The sequence below is a fragment of the Pectinophora gossypiella genome, chromosome 3, assembly GCF_024362695.1.
Source record: "Pectinophora gossypiella chromosome 3, ilPecGoss1.1, whole genome shotgun sequence".
Taxonomy (NCBI): Eukaryota; Metazoa; Arthropoda; class Insecta; order Lepidoptera; family Gelechiidae; genus Pectinophora; species Pectinophora gossypiella.
In genome coordinates this window covers 3249138-3266457 of record NC_065406.1, presented here as the reverse complement: position 1 = coordinate 3266457, position 17320 = coordinate 3249138, and the positions used below count along the sequence as shown (strand labels likewise).

The 17320-nt window shown below is 39.0% G+C and overlaps 1 protein-coding gene and 1 non-coding gene across 2 annotated transcripts in view; both read left to right on the top strand.

Annotated features, from left to right (window-relative positions):
- Nucleotides 1–16269, top strand: part of LOC126380016 (general transcriptional corepressor trfA-like) — a 68386-nt gene extending 52117 nt beyond the window's left edge. Inside the window, exon 3 of the mRNA XM_050029094.1 lies at nucleotides 12890–16269. Coding sequence (XP_049885051.1) covers nucleotides 12890–16099 — 3210 coding nt within the window. The 3' untranslated portion in view covers nucleotides 16100–16269. The remainder of the gene's footprint in view (nucleotides 1–12889) is intronic.
- Trnak-cuu (transfer RNA lysine (anticodon CUU)) lies at nucleotides 4006–4078 on the top strand. The gene has a single exon. It is a non-coding gene; the product is annotated as a tRNA-Lys (tRNA).
- Nucleotides 16270–17320: the final 1051 nt, after the last annotated feature.

Sequence of the window (17320 nt, the reverse complement as noted above, 5' to 3'; positions counted from 1 at the left end):
GTGTAAGTGAGTAATCGTTACATGAGCCAAGTCAGGGGCCTTGGGCGGCTCAGTTATAACCCTGACACCAGGGTTGAGGAGGCTGGTATTCCACCACACAACCCATACGATAAGAAGAAATAGGGTACTTACCTAGTTGACTATAGTTTTATCTTCATCAATCTTAGGTAGATCTCCCGTGAACATGCTGAAGGTTAATCTGGAATTTTATTCGTCGCATGATGAATCACCAGATTGTCCGAAAAATTAACATGATTCCGTGCTTCAGAAGCACGTCAAGCCGTTGGTCTCGGCCGTAAAACACCTCCAGCAGGCCGCAGCAGAGCAGCGTGATGGAGTATGCTCCATACCTTCAGCTTCCCCGATTGATTGAAGGGACGCCTGCACCCAGTAGCAGGACATGTAAGGATGTTTGTGTGTTAAGTCGTTGCCATGACAACCAGATTCGAAAATTTCCCGTTTTGCCATTTCCCCATAAGGCATCAGATCTGTTGCGTTGAGTCATACAATCATACAACCTCGACTGAGGACACAAACTATGTGTCACCATATGGCCACGGTCATAATAAGTATTCCTTACCTCTTTCTCGTGCGGGTTAGATGAACTGACGTAATATCTTGACGATAGATATATAGATAAAATACTTTATTGAGCACAATGGACACAAAATACAGAGATAAGGACAAACAGAAAAGCACAACAGGCGGCCTTATTGCTCATGCAGCAATTTCTTCCAGGCAACCTTTGGGTACAGGAAAATTTTGTACAAATATAATAATAGCGGATAGGTTCAAGTTAAAAATTATCTTTATTCAGTAGGTAACAAGAGAAAATTAAGAAAGCCACTGTGGTCGAATCTACCACAGTGGCTGTGTGGCAAATTCAAAAATGTATTTATTTATTTTATTTTATTTTTACAGTTGTACATTTATCTTTTTTTTTTTCATTTCTTTTTTTTAGTTTTTTTTTATCTTTATTCAGTAGATAAACCTACGTAGGCTCACCACCATGTTGGTCTAAGAGAAAGCTCGATGAGGTATGAGTACTTGGTTCATCTTACGATGGATGTACGATCAGCTGCAAAAGTCCAATCTTGCAAAGTAATAAATTAACTGGTAGCACTTAAGACCTCCTGGTTACATGTCGTTTCTGTAATAGACCAAAAACACCTACACAAACATAAACCTTTGATAGACTGGAATGGAAAATGCTACACCGACAAGAGCGTGGCTCTTAAATTGATGATGATGACTATAAACAGCTTATACAATATATACGTCCCCCTGGGCACAGGCCGCCCCTCAATTAACCCGAGGGGGTATGGAGCATACTCCACCACGCTGCTTCACTGCGGGTTGGTGGAGGTGTTTTACGGCTAATGGCCTGAGCCAACGGCTTAACATGCTCTACGAAGCACGGAATCATCTTACCACTTACCTATGACTACTACTATGGATACTATAACTAATAGCTTTTTTTTAAATAGTGAACCAGTTTAGGCCAAGTACTTTCCACAATCATCGTCCATTGTGCATTCCTGTGCATATTAAAAAAAAGAAAGCTCAGCCAACCTTGAAGCAGCTTTCGCAACGCGGACCGGTTCCAATAAGGAACTCAAAACGGCGCGTGCGCAACCTATTGCACAGGGTTGGCTTGGCTTGATACCGACTAGATTTTACAGGTGCCGGCCATGTAGTGAATACAGTCGGAAGAAAATCTACAGTAGATTATCATACATAAAAAAGCTACTAGATTTTCAACAGAAACATAAACTCACGACTATATCCCAATTGGGGTAGTCAGAGGTACAAGTGTACAACCATCGCAAGATGAACTAAGTATCCACACTTCACCGAGCTTTAAGACTAACGTGATAGGTGGTTTAAGGATTTATTCCTCGTTCGTCCTGAAGTTTTGTCCCACATTCCAAAAAAATCTTAGTTTGTCCCATATCACTATTGAAGTCTTGCATCGTCCCAAATTATAAGTAGGTACTTCAAAGGTATAGTCAACAAATAAGATCAATATACAGGGTGTTAGTGACATCGTAACGAAAACTTTGAGGGATGATTCAGACCATGATTCTGAGTTGATATCAAGTGGAATTTTCCGTTGCAAAAGTATGAATAGGAAAATAATTAAAAAAAAACACAAAAAAATTCATGAATTTTTTGACAGGAAATTCCACTTGATATCAACTCAGAATCATGGTCTGAATCATCCCCCTCAATATTCGTTACGGTGTCACTAACACCCATACCTACTTGTATGGCTACCGTATGTACTTGTACGGGGTGTAAGTGACATCGTAACGAATACTGAGAGGGATGATTCACCTCATTATTCTGAGTTAACATCAAGTGGAATTTTCCGTCGCAAAAGTATAGAATTGAAAATAATTTTAAAAAACTAAAAAAATACATGATTTTTGCGACGGAAAAAATCCACTTGATATCGACTCAGAATCATGGTCTGACTCATCCCTCAAAGTTTTCGTTACGATGTCACTAACACCCTGTATAGTTTACTTACCTATGGCAAACTAGATGAATTTTTAATCTCACTTTTCACAACTTTAGCCAGGTGACGAATGAGTTGAATGCACTCTGCACGGGACAGCTACCGCATAAGACCCGTTTTGCAGATAACGAAAAGCAATGCTATTGGCCAAATAGTCAATACAAGCAGACAAACAAAGGATGCAATAAAAAAGGGACGTGATAATTTTTACCTGCTTTTTCTTTAAACTTATTCCAGAGAGACCTCAGAACTTTCTCACTAAAAGCGGTTAATGAGTTTTATTATAATAAAATAATACGAGTAATATTTAATAAAATAATATTTTAAATAATACGTAATCCTTTTTTGCTGATACTACAATATAGTAAGTTTGGCATAATTATAAAAAAAACATGGGCTGTAGAAGGAAACCAAAATGGGACGACATAGGATAAAGCACAGTGGGACAAACGAAGAATAAATCGGTTTAAGTTATTATGCGAAATAGAACAGTAGAATGGTTAATTAACATAAAAAGGCTGTTAGTCTGTTATAGCTACGTTAAAAAGTAATTTAAATTATTCAAATTAACTAATTACTACAATAAAAGATGTAACGGTGTTTAGTACTAAACCTGCTTTATCTTTCCGATATAAATATATGGATGGATGGATAGCCCATAGGTATGTCATCATCATCACCAGCCCATTAACGTCCCCACTGCTGGGGTACGGGCCTTCCCTATGGATGGATAGGGAGATCGGGCCTTAAACCACCACGGGGGCCCAGTGCGGATTGGTAGTTATTAACGACTGCTAATGCAGCCGGGACCAACGGCTTAACGTGCCTTCCAAAGCACGGAGGAGTTCGAGATGAAAACTTTTTTTTATAGGCCCATAGGTATATACCTCTATATTATTATGATCTACTTATTTTAATATACTTACCTAACATAAACAGCCTATATACGTCCCTGTGCTGGGCACAGGCCTCCCCTCAGTCACCCAGAGAGTATAGATTATACCAACTCCACCATGTTGCTCCACTGCGGGTTAGTGGAGGTCTTTTTACGGCACGTTAAGCCTGCATCTTAGTATTTCGGACAATCAGGTGATTCAAGCCTGCAATGTCCTTACCAAACAAAGGACAGTCTCACAAAGTGATTTCGACAATAATAACTAATTAATGTCTCTATTTATGCACCATTACCCCTTAAATAACGAATAACCATTCATAAACGCGGGTAATGATATAGTTGAAAATTTTAAAAAAGAAAATATTTATCTCATAAAAAGAAAAACTATTTTAAAAGTGAAAACAAATCTACATCTAGAAGCATCGATATTTCTATTCATAAATCTCTTCGCTTCACTAGGAGCGGCGCGTGCGCATTCCTCCAGCATTCTTTATCACGCATTCGATAACCAATAACAGCATAATAATAGCGTTCTACTCACCAAGATTACTTCCAGTTACTAAGAGACATTTTCGTAATGATATTTACAGCCCGGCTAGCTCAGTCGGTAGAGCATGAGACTCTTAATCTCAGGGTCGTGGGTTCGAGCCCCACGTTGGGCGCAAACTCTTTTTGACGTTTTGTTTTTTATTTTGACAATATTATAATGTTTTTATATAATTTTTGTTATTTATTTGTAATAATAAAAATGGTGGCTATAATTTTGCCGCTTTACGAATACAAAACATAAACATTGAAGATTGTATACACTATTTGACTGCCAAGCAAAATTGAACCCAATTATCAAATACCTAACTAATTCATACAACATTCAAGTGGTTTATTTTTTATTGGTAAGGCGGTTGATCGATAAATTTAAAGATAAATTAAGGGATTTTGCAACGTAGATATTTCTAAGCCTTATACGAACTTGAATCTACCTACTATCGCGCGAAGTGAGACAATATAATATCTATCAATTTTTGTGATATGTCCCCACCGGGAATCGAACCCAGGACCTCCGGATCGTGAGCCCAACGCTCAACCACTGGACCACGGAGGCCGATATCATTGCAAGGAAGCTATATTTCCTCAGAAATACCATTATTAATTGCCTATCCGTCTACCTATCTACACTTATAACTCTACCTGGTTTCGCCTGGCCTATCAGATGAACATGCAAGGAGTGAGATAAGGAAATAGAAAGTGCACAACATTGTGCCGTCAATAAGGTTTTTTCTTGTAAACTTGGAATGAAACGCCGTTTCTTCTGCATCGATGTGTGTTCTTTTTTTCACTATTTCTTTTACACCATTCCTATTCACAAAATAGCTGTTTTCATTCATAAATGATTGTTGGTTAAGAATTTAGATAAGTTCGCCAAGAGATCTTTGTTATTATTGGAAGATAGGCAAGCATTTGACCACAACCTAATGGTAAGTGACGATGAGGCGTTTTTTTTTTGACGTGACTTATTGTAGATTTGCCGCAGATGGCATTAACTACTTGGCCGGACAAATGGGGAGCGCTGAAGGCTCTCACCCGGGGCGATGTGGCCGAGAATGGGACATACTTACCTGGAAAGTGCCTATTTACCTTCACCTTGCCTATTTGGACATTACTGGCTGATCTCCAGATTGTCCGAAAAAGTAAGATGATTCCGTACTTCGGTAGGCACGTTAAGGCGTTGGTCCCGATTACTACTTAATGATGTAAGTAGGTAAGTAGTCGTAACATGAGCCATGTCAGAGGCCTTTGGCGGCTCAATAGTAACCTTGACACCAGGATTGATGAGGTTGGTACTCCACCTCACAACCAACACGATAGAAGAATAAACTTAATACTCGCATGAATAATACTGACTTTAACATTTTTAATACCAAATTCCATACTATTAAGTCCTTTATCACAATCGGATCATAAAAGAATTCCACATTGCATGACCTTCACATCTAGATGAAGCGGGCAGATTATGTCAATCGCTGATCCAATAGGTCACAGCATGACTTGACTCCACATACCGATCACTATAATACCATACTTGTTTATTAAACATATTAATATACAGGGTGTTAGTGACATCGTAACGAATACTAATGATCCAGACCATGATTCTGAGGTGATATCGAGTGGAATTTTCCGTCGCAAAATTCATGTTTTTCAATTCTATACTTTTACGATGGAAAATTCCAATCGATATTAACTCATCCCCCTCAGTATTCGTTACGGTGTCACTGACACCCATACCTACTTGTATTGCTACCTGTATGTACTTGGACGGGGTGTATGTGACATCCTAACGAATACTGAGAGGGATGATTCGGGCCATGATTCTGAGTTGATATCAAGTGGAATTTCCTGTCGGAAAATGCATGAAAATTTTAGTGTTTTTTTTTATTAATTTCAGTTCCATACTTTTGCGACGGAAAATTCCACTTGATATCAACTTAGAATCATGGTCTGAATCATCCCTCAAAGTTTTCGTTACGATGTCACTAACACCCTGTATATAATAAATAATATTTTAAGCCCGTATGATCAACTTGTGCTATATGGGGTCGCAAGTCACAATGCACGCTTTGTCAATCATTTCTAAGGTAAGGTCAAGGTTGAATAATAGAAGGTTGAAAGTCTAGAAAGTGATAAATACCGAATAACAACACCTTAGGTCCCTGTGACTCACAAATTTTGCACGTTGACAGTGTATTTATTATTGTTTAAGTGTTTGAGAGGGCTTGAACCGATGTAGTCCGAATGGTCACTGCGACCTAGCTAGATCTATTGTGACCAAATCCCTACATATATTTAAAACTCCTCCTCTAGACCAGTGGTTCCTAACCTAGGGGTAATTACCCCCTCAGGGGTAAAACGGACATTGTAAGGGGGTCAGGAAATGGTATTATAACTCTTGTTACATTAAAAACAAAAGCCAGAAACCGTCTAAATGTTGAGCATGACATGAGATGCGCGTTGAGTGAAACCGAACCTAATATTGTCAAATTTTACATTAGCCGGATAGAATTAAGTTGACAGCGCACGTCAAACGGTTTGCATACCAGCGAGATACCTTTTTGATTCGCCCGGCTTATTCATTCATTTACTCATTCATTTTAAAATTAACAGTTGTTAGTCATTTGTCCCTTTCCTTTTCGGCGGATAAGACAATGACAGGATTAACTTAAAGTTAAATTAGGAGGTGTTTGCAGGAATCGGGGCCTTACTCGACTAATCACTTGCCTCCTATAATATAATAACAAAGTTATTTATTTAGGTAAAATCCCATCAACCACATTACAATAAAATAAAATACAATAAAAAATAATAAAAATAAAATGTCATTATAGAATTGGTTATTATGTACCATCATCTACCGTTCCCGAGTCGGTGCACGCTCGACCAGTGTTTTTTAAACCTCTCATCGAGGTCATCGTTAATACGCGACAATATCTCATTCTTGGCACCACCCACCCGGACTCAGAGTGAGGCGATCCGAGAGCGAAAAACTGCAAAGAAGTCCGGGACCCTGGCAGCTGCAAACATGCTTTTTGCGCTACAAAAACCTATGCCGCCCATGGCACCTACACCAGTAGTTAAGTGTTTAAGTAGCAGCTATGACAAGATAAATTGCCATACTCGTTACTTACCGAACTATGTTACTGATATGTGTTATGTTACGTGCAGGAAGTGAGAGCATTGACATTAGATAAGGGATGGGACATGTGGGTGGTTGGTTGACGTGTTTTAAAACATACAGGGTGTTAGTGACATCGTAACGAACACTGAGGGGGATGATTCAGACCATGATTCCGAGTTAATATCAAGTGGAATTTTCCGTCGCAAAATTCATGAATTAGTTTGTATTTTTTTTATTATTCGCATCACTACATAGTATAAAAACAAAGTCGCTTTTTCTGTCCCTATATCCCTATGTATGCTTAAATCTTTAAAACTACGCAACGGATTTTGATGCGGTTTTTTTTTAATAGATAGAGTGAATCAAGAGGAAGGTTTATATGTATAATAACGTCCATTAAATAGTGAAGAAATACTGTTATTTTTGAGGTTTTTAATATAATGTCGTAAATAATTTCAACTTTTTCCTCAGCATTGCACCCGAGCGAAGCCGGGGCGGGTCGCTAGTTTCTCTATAATAAAAACTTTGTGGGTGGCACCATAATATTGACTTCCAATCATAAGAAACCCACGAACTTACTGATGAAAGCGACGATGACACCCACATTGATAGACACGGAATTCGTGAGTAAAATCGAAAGTGTGGTCATTATGGGGCTTTATTTATGAATCGCACGCCTTCAACTTGCGTGCGAAAATATATACGATAAGGTGCAAAAGTCCAATCAGTTTCTTGCAAAGTAATGAATTAACTGGTTGCACTTAAGACCTCCTGGTTACGTGTCTTTTCCGTAATAGACCAAAAACACCTACAAAAACAAATTTTATAATTATGTCAACTACATAAACAGCCTATATACGTCCCACTGCTGGACACAGGCCTCTCCTCAATCAATCAAATTGAGGGGGTATGGAGCATACTCCACCACGCTGCTCCAATGAGGGTTGGTGGAGGTGTTTATACGGCTAATAGCCGGGACCAACGGCTTAACGTGCCCTCCGAAGCATGGAATCATCTTACTTTCTTACTTTTTCGGACAATCAGGTGATTCAAGCCTGAAAAGTCCTTACCAAACAAAGGACAGTCTTACAAAGTGATTACGACAATGTCCCCATTGGGAATCTAACCCGGACCTCCAGATCGTGAGCCTAACGCTCTAGCCACTAGACCACGGAGGCCGTTAATTATGTCAACTAATGGTTCATAATTTCACCACTGTTTACAAATAATTCGGTGGGCTCAGTGACTGAACTTTTGCTCTTTGATTGTACCTGTCGTCTTGACATTTTCTGATGTGCTACGTGAAAAAAGGTATATACACTTCTCATCAAAAAAATCGAAACACCTTGCAAGTTTACGTTTTGTCAGGATTATCAGAAAAATGTGTACATTTAGGAATAAATGTTAAATGTCGTTTAATAGTGAGTAATATGAGCTTATCAAATCTTAATGTTAATGTTCTAAATTTAAATGAATTTTTCATAGGTTTCGTATTTTGTTAAATGAGTCATTTTTATTCCGTATGGAGTATAAAGGAAATGGATAAAACAACACACGTAAATGAAAAAAAAAGCTAAAAAACGTTTATTTAATAACTTGTATTCCCTCCCCGAGCTCTAATTACTGCTTCCATACGGTTCTTCATCGATCGGATGAGAGTCACGATCACATGCTGTGGTATATTGTCCCATTCCTCTTGGATTGCATCTTGCAGCTGGCTAAGTGTTTCTGGGGCAGGATCTCTCTTGCTCGAATTCGTCTCTTTAATTCATCCCACAGATGTTCAATGGGATTCATGTCCGGGTTTCTTGCTGGCCATTCCATAATAGAGATATCGACTTCGTTAAGATAATCTCGTACGACGCCCGCGGTGTGAGCCCTAGCATTGTCGTGCATGAATATGAAGCCGTTGCCAATAAAATGTGCATAGGGCATCACATGAGGCTCGAGACACTCTTCGACGTACCGATGACAGTTTAATGCAGGCAGACGTGGCCCAGACACGAAAGCAAGCTCTGTCTTACCGTCGGCGCTGATTCCTCCCCAAACCGTCCACGAACCGCCACCATAGCTGACCTTTTCTTCAATGCAGCATTGTGCATAGCGTTCTCCGTCTCTTCTGTAGACCTTGTTCCTTCCGTCGTTACCATACAGCATAATTTTACACTCATCAGAAAAGAGAACTTTGCTCCACTGTAGGTATGACCAATTTAGGTGCTCACGTGCAAAGTTAAGGCGCGCTCTTCGATGGTCTGCAGTTAATTTCGGCCCATTTGCTGGCTTATGCGGTACCAGTCCACGATCCTTCAACCTTCTTCTAATTGTAGAGTCACTTACAGCCACCCTTCGTACAACACGAAGCCGCTGCTGCAGTTGAAAAGCGTTAAGGCGTCGATTTCTTAAAGAAGTTGTTACAATAAATCGATCATCTCGCTCAGAAGTGACCCGATTCCTGCCAGATCCTGAACGGCGCGTGAACAAACCAGTCTCCCGATAACGTTTATAGACTCTATGAACAGATGACAGGCTTAGATGCAGTCTTGCAGCCACAACACGCTGACTAAGGCCAGAATCCAGCAATGCCACAACTTGGGCGGCTTCTGTGGGCGAAGTATCCATACGTTTTAGAAAAAAAACCTTTTTTCAGATGTCCCAAAGTCACAGTATTGAAATAAAAAACAAAAAGTTTAAGGATAGGCGCCAATTTTTAGTTTTTAAACGCTAAATGTACTCCAACCCTAAACACACATTTGTCTCAAAACAGTGATTCATTTCGTTTATAAGACAAACAAATGAAATTCTAATTTTGAATTTAGAATTTTCGCTTATTACTGTAATGGCCAAACTGCCAGCTATACATTTATGTATTTTTTTTCATCGTATGAATTCTTTTTTGTGTTAAATTCGGACAGAAACAATGAAAACGGAAGTGTTTCGATTTTTTTGATGAGAAGTGTATTTTCGAACGTGACTTGAAGGGGAGCGGTTCAAAAATAAGACCCCTGGTCTATGACACTACTTCGGCGGAAGACGTCAACTTTGTTGTCATCATCATCACTAATTTAAGAGTCACGCTGTTGTCGGTGTGGCATTCTCCATTATTGTCTATCAAAGACCAATTTCTTCAACTCCTTATAAGACACGACGTTCGCCTTCTCTATAATCTGTTCCATGTAAGCTCTTCTTGGTCTTCCCTTTCCTCTCTTTTCTTGTAGCTTCCCTTCTATGATGACTTCTTGTTGTCATATAGACGCGAAAAGTTTCATTTCGATCTAATGTTTGCGAATTCGCGGCCGCGTGTGAACTGGGCCAGGATTGAAATTTCTAAATCACTATTTTGTTTTTGGATGATATTTTAACATCAGCATCACGCCTATATCCCTGACGGGGTAGGCAGAGGTATATACTATAACACCCACTCGTCGCCAGCTAAGTTTAAGTCTCATGTAATAGGGGGCGACCCTACAGCCATTAACCAGGACCATAGGATAAGGAATAATACTACGTATAGAACGGCAACTCTCCGCTCCCCACCAGCGTCTGAGATAGGTTTACAGCTTAGGCCATATTTCCCCTTAGCTCATTTCTCGGATATGTGGTCCTCGCGATGTAATTTTTTTTTTTTTTTTTTTTTTTTTTTTTTTTTTTTTTTTTTTTTTTTTTTTAAGTACAATTATAAGATAATATGATAAAATGATGATGATGATGTACAATTATAAGATGATAATAGTTTTATAATAAGTTCGTATTGTTAATATTGTTATTTTTAGATCATTTATTTGTTTATATTTAATATATCTCAATAAAAACTCTCATTTGTATTATATAGCACTAATGTCAATTTATTGTTTAAGAAATAAAGTTTAGGAGTTCTGTGATGTAAAAATTAAATGGACATTAAATGCGACATATTTTTGTTACAGCGCCATTTGAGAAACGGTTTACACACTTCCATATTTGCTTCCCATAAATTCTATACCTAGCTACGCTTACAAAAGAAAAAGTCATCAAAATCGGACCTCTCCCTGGCAAGTTACAAGTCAAACCCTTCATTGACTCCACTAAAGTTATTGAGCAAACGTAAAAGATCTAAGATCACTATTTATTTATGTTATCAGCATTATATTATCAGTATATTTCAATCAGAATTACAACTTTACAATAGGTTTTACCAGCCCTTAAGATTAGGCGTAAAATGTAAACCGTTGTTATCAAAGTGTACACATTCCAAGTGACGGTAGCCTGTATATTAGCTCTTATCGCGACACGTGCGCCCGCGCATACTGTACCGTTACACTACCTAATAGGTACTGGCCCGTTACAGGGGTTTTTTAAAGCTCGGTGAGGTGTGGGCACCTTCATCTTGCGATAGATGTACCTCTGACTACCCCATTAGGATAGGATATTAGTTACGTACTTAATTAATTAAAAGTGGACTTTCATGACGCACTGCCTAGCCTCGAAATGACATTCAAAATAATAAGCTGACCTGTAAATATATCACTTACGGAAGGTAAACAATATTACATACTTACTTACATAAAATATCAAACCGGGCAAAGGTCGGCGCATGCGCAATACGTATCCATCATTATTATCGCAAGCGCCACTGTTCATAAGTAATTATAATTTCATAATAAGTGTTTCAGATGTTGAAATGCTATGAAATTGAGACGGTACGGTTTCTAGAAGTGGATTCGATTTTTTTGTTTATGATAGGAATATAGGGCCCAATTGAACACTCACGCGCAGTCACTGTAGTCCTGTGGTTCATGGGCTTGCTCACCAATTAGTTATTAATTTATCTTCACTAACTAACTTTTTCTTTTGTGTTTTATATTTGTCAGCAAGATGGATGTAAAATTGTCCGAAATAAAGTATTTTTTATTTTATGGTTTTCTATGTATTTGTGTGTTTTGACGTATTTTAGTGTAGGTATTTAATTTGATCTGTACCGGCATACCCTGTATGGAACGATTGATGAATGTGGAGGAAGCAAGTGAAGTAGGTATGTCAGGATCGAAGCAAATGGAATTCCATAGTCTCTGCCTACCCCAACGGGAAATGGGCGTGATCTTCTGTATGTGTTTAATTGTAGTGTAAATAGTAAACAATAAAATATTACCTACGTGTTGGACTTTGTACCTAAACAAAATTTACTGATGACAAATCGTTTATTTCTTACATTGAATTTACACATGCGTGTGCGCATCCGATGCATTGAACCGACGACGCCGCTTTCATTGCCGCATTCTAATTCGAACTGATGACCTGGTGACCAACAAATCGAACTATGGACTTTGATTCTTACTGTATTGGCTACGATTGAAGTTGTTAATAAACCATTAGCGAAGTTCGTTTCTCGACAAGAAGACGTGTCTTCAATTCACAAAACTTATTTAGACTATTTATTTTCTTAACGGAACGTGTGGCAATCGTTCTTGGCATTTTGATTTGTACAACAATGTGTTATCGTGTAAGTTCACTGATGAAATTGCGAGCTAAATCGTCGATTGTATCTATTGACATACTTTAATGAATGATAGATTGATGCGAGTGATCCTCACGGGCAGCGCCGGTTCCAACCCCGGCACTGGACTTGCACCAATAGGTTATTAATTTGTCTTAAGTGCAGTTTTCACTAACACAGTTAGTTCCACAATAATAGACGGATATACGGCTCACCACCTATCACGTTGGTCTAACAGAAAGCTCGTTGAGGGTTCTTACCTCTGATTACCCCAATTAGGATGCTTATGTTGATAGTCACGATTCTAATTGATGCATTTTTCTATTGCAGATGGATAGCAGCTCGGAGGCTATGGAGCTGCGACGCGAGTTAGATGCGGTGAGGAGTGCGCTGCAGCAGCAATCGGAGTCAGTGTTGAAGCAACGGCATCAGTTGGTAGAGGCTGGACAAGCACTCGCCGCGAGAGACAAGAGAGCAGCACAGGAGCGGAGGCTCCGCCAAGACCAGCTAGCTCTCGTCCTCCGCTCTCTAGTCCTCCTCGAGTCCCGCCTCACCAGAGAGCAGAAGCAAATCCACGTCGCCCTACAGCAGAAGGAAAAGATCATCAAATCCCAACAAGAGGAAATCGCCAAGCTCAAAGCCCGTAAATCCTACTGCAGCAACTGCCAGCAACTCCTCGGGTTCACCAGCGAACAAACCAACATAGAGACCGACCCTGAGTTCCAAAGCTTAGAAAGCACGGACTCAAGATTCCAAAACTCATTCGTGAGAAGCTGTAGTTATCGCGAAAGAAATTCTCCACCCGTCTTCCAAAAGAATACTAGGCTCAGCAAAAGCTTCCAGTTGCCGAAAAATGACGTCGTATATGGCAATACAAGTTCAAGTGAAGAGGGCAACACTACGAGTGTTGGAAGCAAAGGTACTTTCATCAAAAACAAACAAGCTTTCGTCCGAAGAGACGTCTTCAGGAGATCCAGAAAGTACTCAGGAAGGAAAAATAATAACAAGTTTTCTGATAACCAAAAGGGTTACAATAACCAGCTAAATAATAGCAGCAGTGCTGAGGAGTGTGTTGGGATGAGCTATCAAGTAAACAATGACTTAACTGCAAATCAAATCGCTAAAGACATCAGACGAGCGTCTCTAAAAATTGATCAGCTTATCGGTGAAGCCGCTAAGAAGGAACCAGAAATCCCCTCCAGTGACTCGGATAAAACTTACTCTACTAAAATGGAGAGGCTACATGGAATCAAAAGACAGGGATCTGACGAAATTAAGGCAAATCGACAACTATTCTTGAATAATGTTTTGAGAGAAGAGGGAAGTGAAAAGCCCTGGTACTGCAATGTGAGTGACCCAGAACAAGACGCAGATTGTTTAGACCAAAGAACAGCGTTGAATAATGCTAAATCTAAATCCACCGATGATCTATTAGGTCCTGTTTTCAATAACGGCATTCTTAACGCTGAAATCGTATCTGCTAAGAATGAAGTATTGTGCAATAACATTCTGAAAAATAACAATGACAGATTCAATACTCGTTTTGATGATAAGAATAATAATATTGAAGCAAATGTAAATAAACCTCCAGTTGCCGCTGAAATCAATGAAAACTGGTACGCAAGCACAAGTGATGCTGACGACAGTCCATCTAATGAAATATACAAAAATAACCCCGTCCTAGAATGTGTCAATCAAATATTACTACAAAACTCGTTAGATGACAGCAGCAATGACAATTCTAAGTCAAGCGAGGCTCCAAGTCCAAAAACAACTACAAAACGCGTTCAGTTCTCAACTCTGAACAGTATTTCTTACGACGAGAAAGTAAGGAATAATAATAACAGTAACAATACCCTGCCCCGTGCAGACAAACGGTCAAATAAAATTGTCAAATTCAGCTTGGAGACCGCATCTGAACACAGCTATGAAGTACCGAACACTGCTCAGGGATACCAGTACGAGATACAAAGTATCTACAGTAATGAGTATGAACCAATCATTACAAAAACTGCGGAATCTAAACCTATTCCATTGCCTCGCACTGTACCGGCCATTCCGATTAATAATCAAGACAATGCTCCCAAAATAAGAGGCTCTATTGTTAAGAACATTGCTGCCAATATTGAAAATCGCAGCAATAATGCTCCTGAAAGAAAATCAGAGAACGACCTCGGTGCCATGAAGATATTTAATAAAAGGAAAGTACCACGAACTCCTCCTGCTCTGCCACCTAAGCCAAAGAACCTGTCAGCTAAATGGAAAGCTGAAAACTCTGTCAAACCAGCGATAGAACCGATAGACTCTGAAGCCGTTGCGGCTAACCAACGGGTTGCAGATGTTAAGATGAGAAAAGTGGGACAAGTAGCAACTATTAACAATGTAGAACCGGACTACTGCTCCATTTCAGAGATAAATGTTCCAGTAGTCAGCCACGGGAAGAGAGAGTTGCTACTCACACAGCCAACGGTTGAGATACACAACGAACAGTACCCGATACACGCTGTTAGTCAGAGGAACAGCGTCGCCAAGGTTGTCTCCCTGCCGCGGATCCAGAACAAGATCAGCGACAAAGATATCCCCAAGCTCCCGCAGGTGACGGAGATCATCATCCCCGACGAGGACGAAAAGCCAAATGAAGAAAATCGCTCTTTCCAACAAACAACTGAGAGTTACTTGACTAACTTCAACATGCACCCTCTGCAACCAAAATTGGACCCTCGTGCTTCAATCCAAATGGGTAACACAGTGTCTTCAATACTTTCTGAAATCAATAAAGGAGGAAAGAGTGGCGCTAAGCAGATAAATTTGACCGAACTCGACAATCAATTTAGTCATGGGTCTGAAAAAGTTCAGGCTAGCAATGCCGAGCTCCATAAAGCTGAATATTTCGATGACATAGACAAGTTCGATTTGTCGCAAAATTTTGAGGAGTTTAAGATAGACGATGAGTTGGGTAGTATAGTGGCGGAGGAATATCGCATCAGCTCTGGAAGCAGCGATGGTTCCATGTCGGACGTGGTGACAGAGCACCTGCTCACAATCGTACCTGAGAAAGACCAGCCTAATAACAACGGTGAAAATGTAAAAAACGAGTCCTTTCTTGACAATGAAAATTTAACCAAAAGCTTGTCAAAAAACGCAAAGCTGTCTAATAAGCCTGATCTCCTTTCTAATATAGAGAATTTAGAGACTGAATCTGTGAGGAATTCTGACATCGAGTCGAGCAACTCTTCAGGGAGCAACAGTGGCTCGTATAACACTGTGAAATGCGAGCCAAGAATGATCCTGAACAACGCGGAGTCAAACGCGAAAACTAAGGGGTCTTTTGACTTCTTCCTCGAATCATCTGGTCTTAGTTCTAAGTCTATATTTACGCCAAGCAAGAGCTATTTGGGCTTGAGACCGCCGAGTGCCAACCACAAGAATGTTCTGAAGCCTAGGGATATTAAAATGCGAGTCAAGAATAACTTAGCAACGAACAAAATCAACGACAAGCCAATGACGACTGCTATAAAATACTTCGAGCCGTATGTTTAATAATAATAATTAATTAAATTAGATATATAATGTACTGTGTATTTTCTTAATGAAATGTTTAAATCTATTTATTGTAAAATGAACTTGCCTGCATAATATTTACTGTATTTATGTTGATGTAAATATTTTAACTGTACTTAGTTTGTCAATTATAAAACATTTAACATTGATTTGTGTTGTTTCATTTGAATAAGTTACCATAATGACGAAAGTAATTAATAAAAAATATAATATTAATATAAAAGTACGCGCAAGAGGCGTTAATTCTGATATTTATGTACGAAATAATAATGCTGAGAATTTAATTAAAGCAATAATTTATTGAAATAATTCGTAGAAGTTAATATTTACAAAATAAATACATCAAAAAACAAAAGTAAATAATTTAAAATATACATAATTTTTATTGTATTTTTTTTAATTTAAATAATTTGTTTTAATAAATACTTTGCTTGCTTTTAATGTTTTGTTTTTAATAATATGTGTGTTGTTACAATTGTAGTTGGATGGAATATACTTGTTTATGTATTTTATTTAATAAATAACTTAATACTTCGCTTAATTATAGATACAAGTAATTTGCAAAAACTCTATACAATTTTACATCACATCACTAGCCTCCCTATGGATGGATAGGGAGATCGGGCCTTAAACCACCACGGCGGGCCCAGTGCGTATTTGTAGTTATTAACGACTGCTAATGCAGCCGGGACCAACGGCTTAACGTGCCTTCCGAAGCACGGAGGAGCTCGAGATGAAAACTTTTTTTTTGTGGTCACCCATCCTATGACCGGCCTTTACATGAAACGTAATAATTACAATTACGAATAAAAAAGTGAACACTACGAGTGATGCTTATATTTCTGCTCAACATAAGCATACGCTTTGTTCTTTAACTTCTTAAAGACGTTGTCCAGTTCTTCTTTGCGCTTCTTCACCACATCTTCTACTACATCATCTTGAGCCTCTTCAATAGAATCATCTAATGGCTTCTTTAAATCTTCAAATAGTGTAGTCATTTCTTCCATCAAACTGCGTTCTTCCTTCGAGGCAGAGGCAATGGACATTTCGGAACTTGTCTCACTTATAGACTTTGCGTTTTGATATCTTGCAAGAGAGATGTTAGAGAAGGAATCTCTCTTCCTTCTGGTTGCAACTTCTTCTTTGCGAGAGTAAGGCTTCGGTCGCCTCCGGATCTTCTTCAAGTATTCTTCGGAGGAG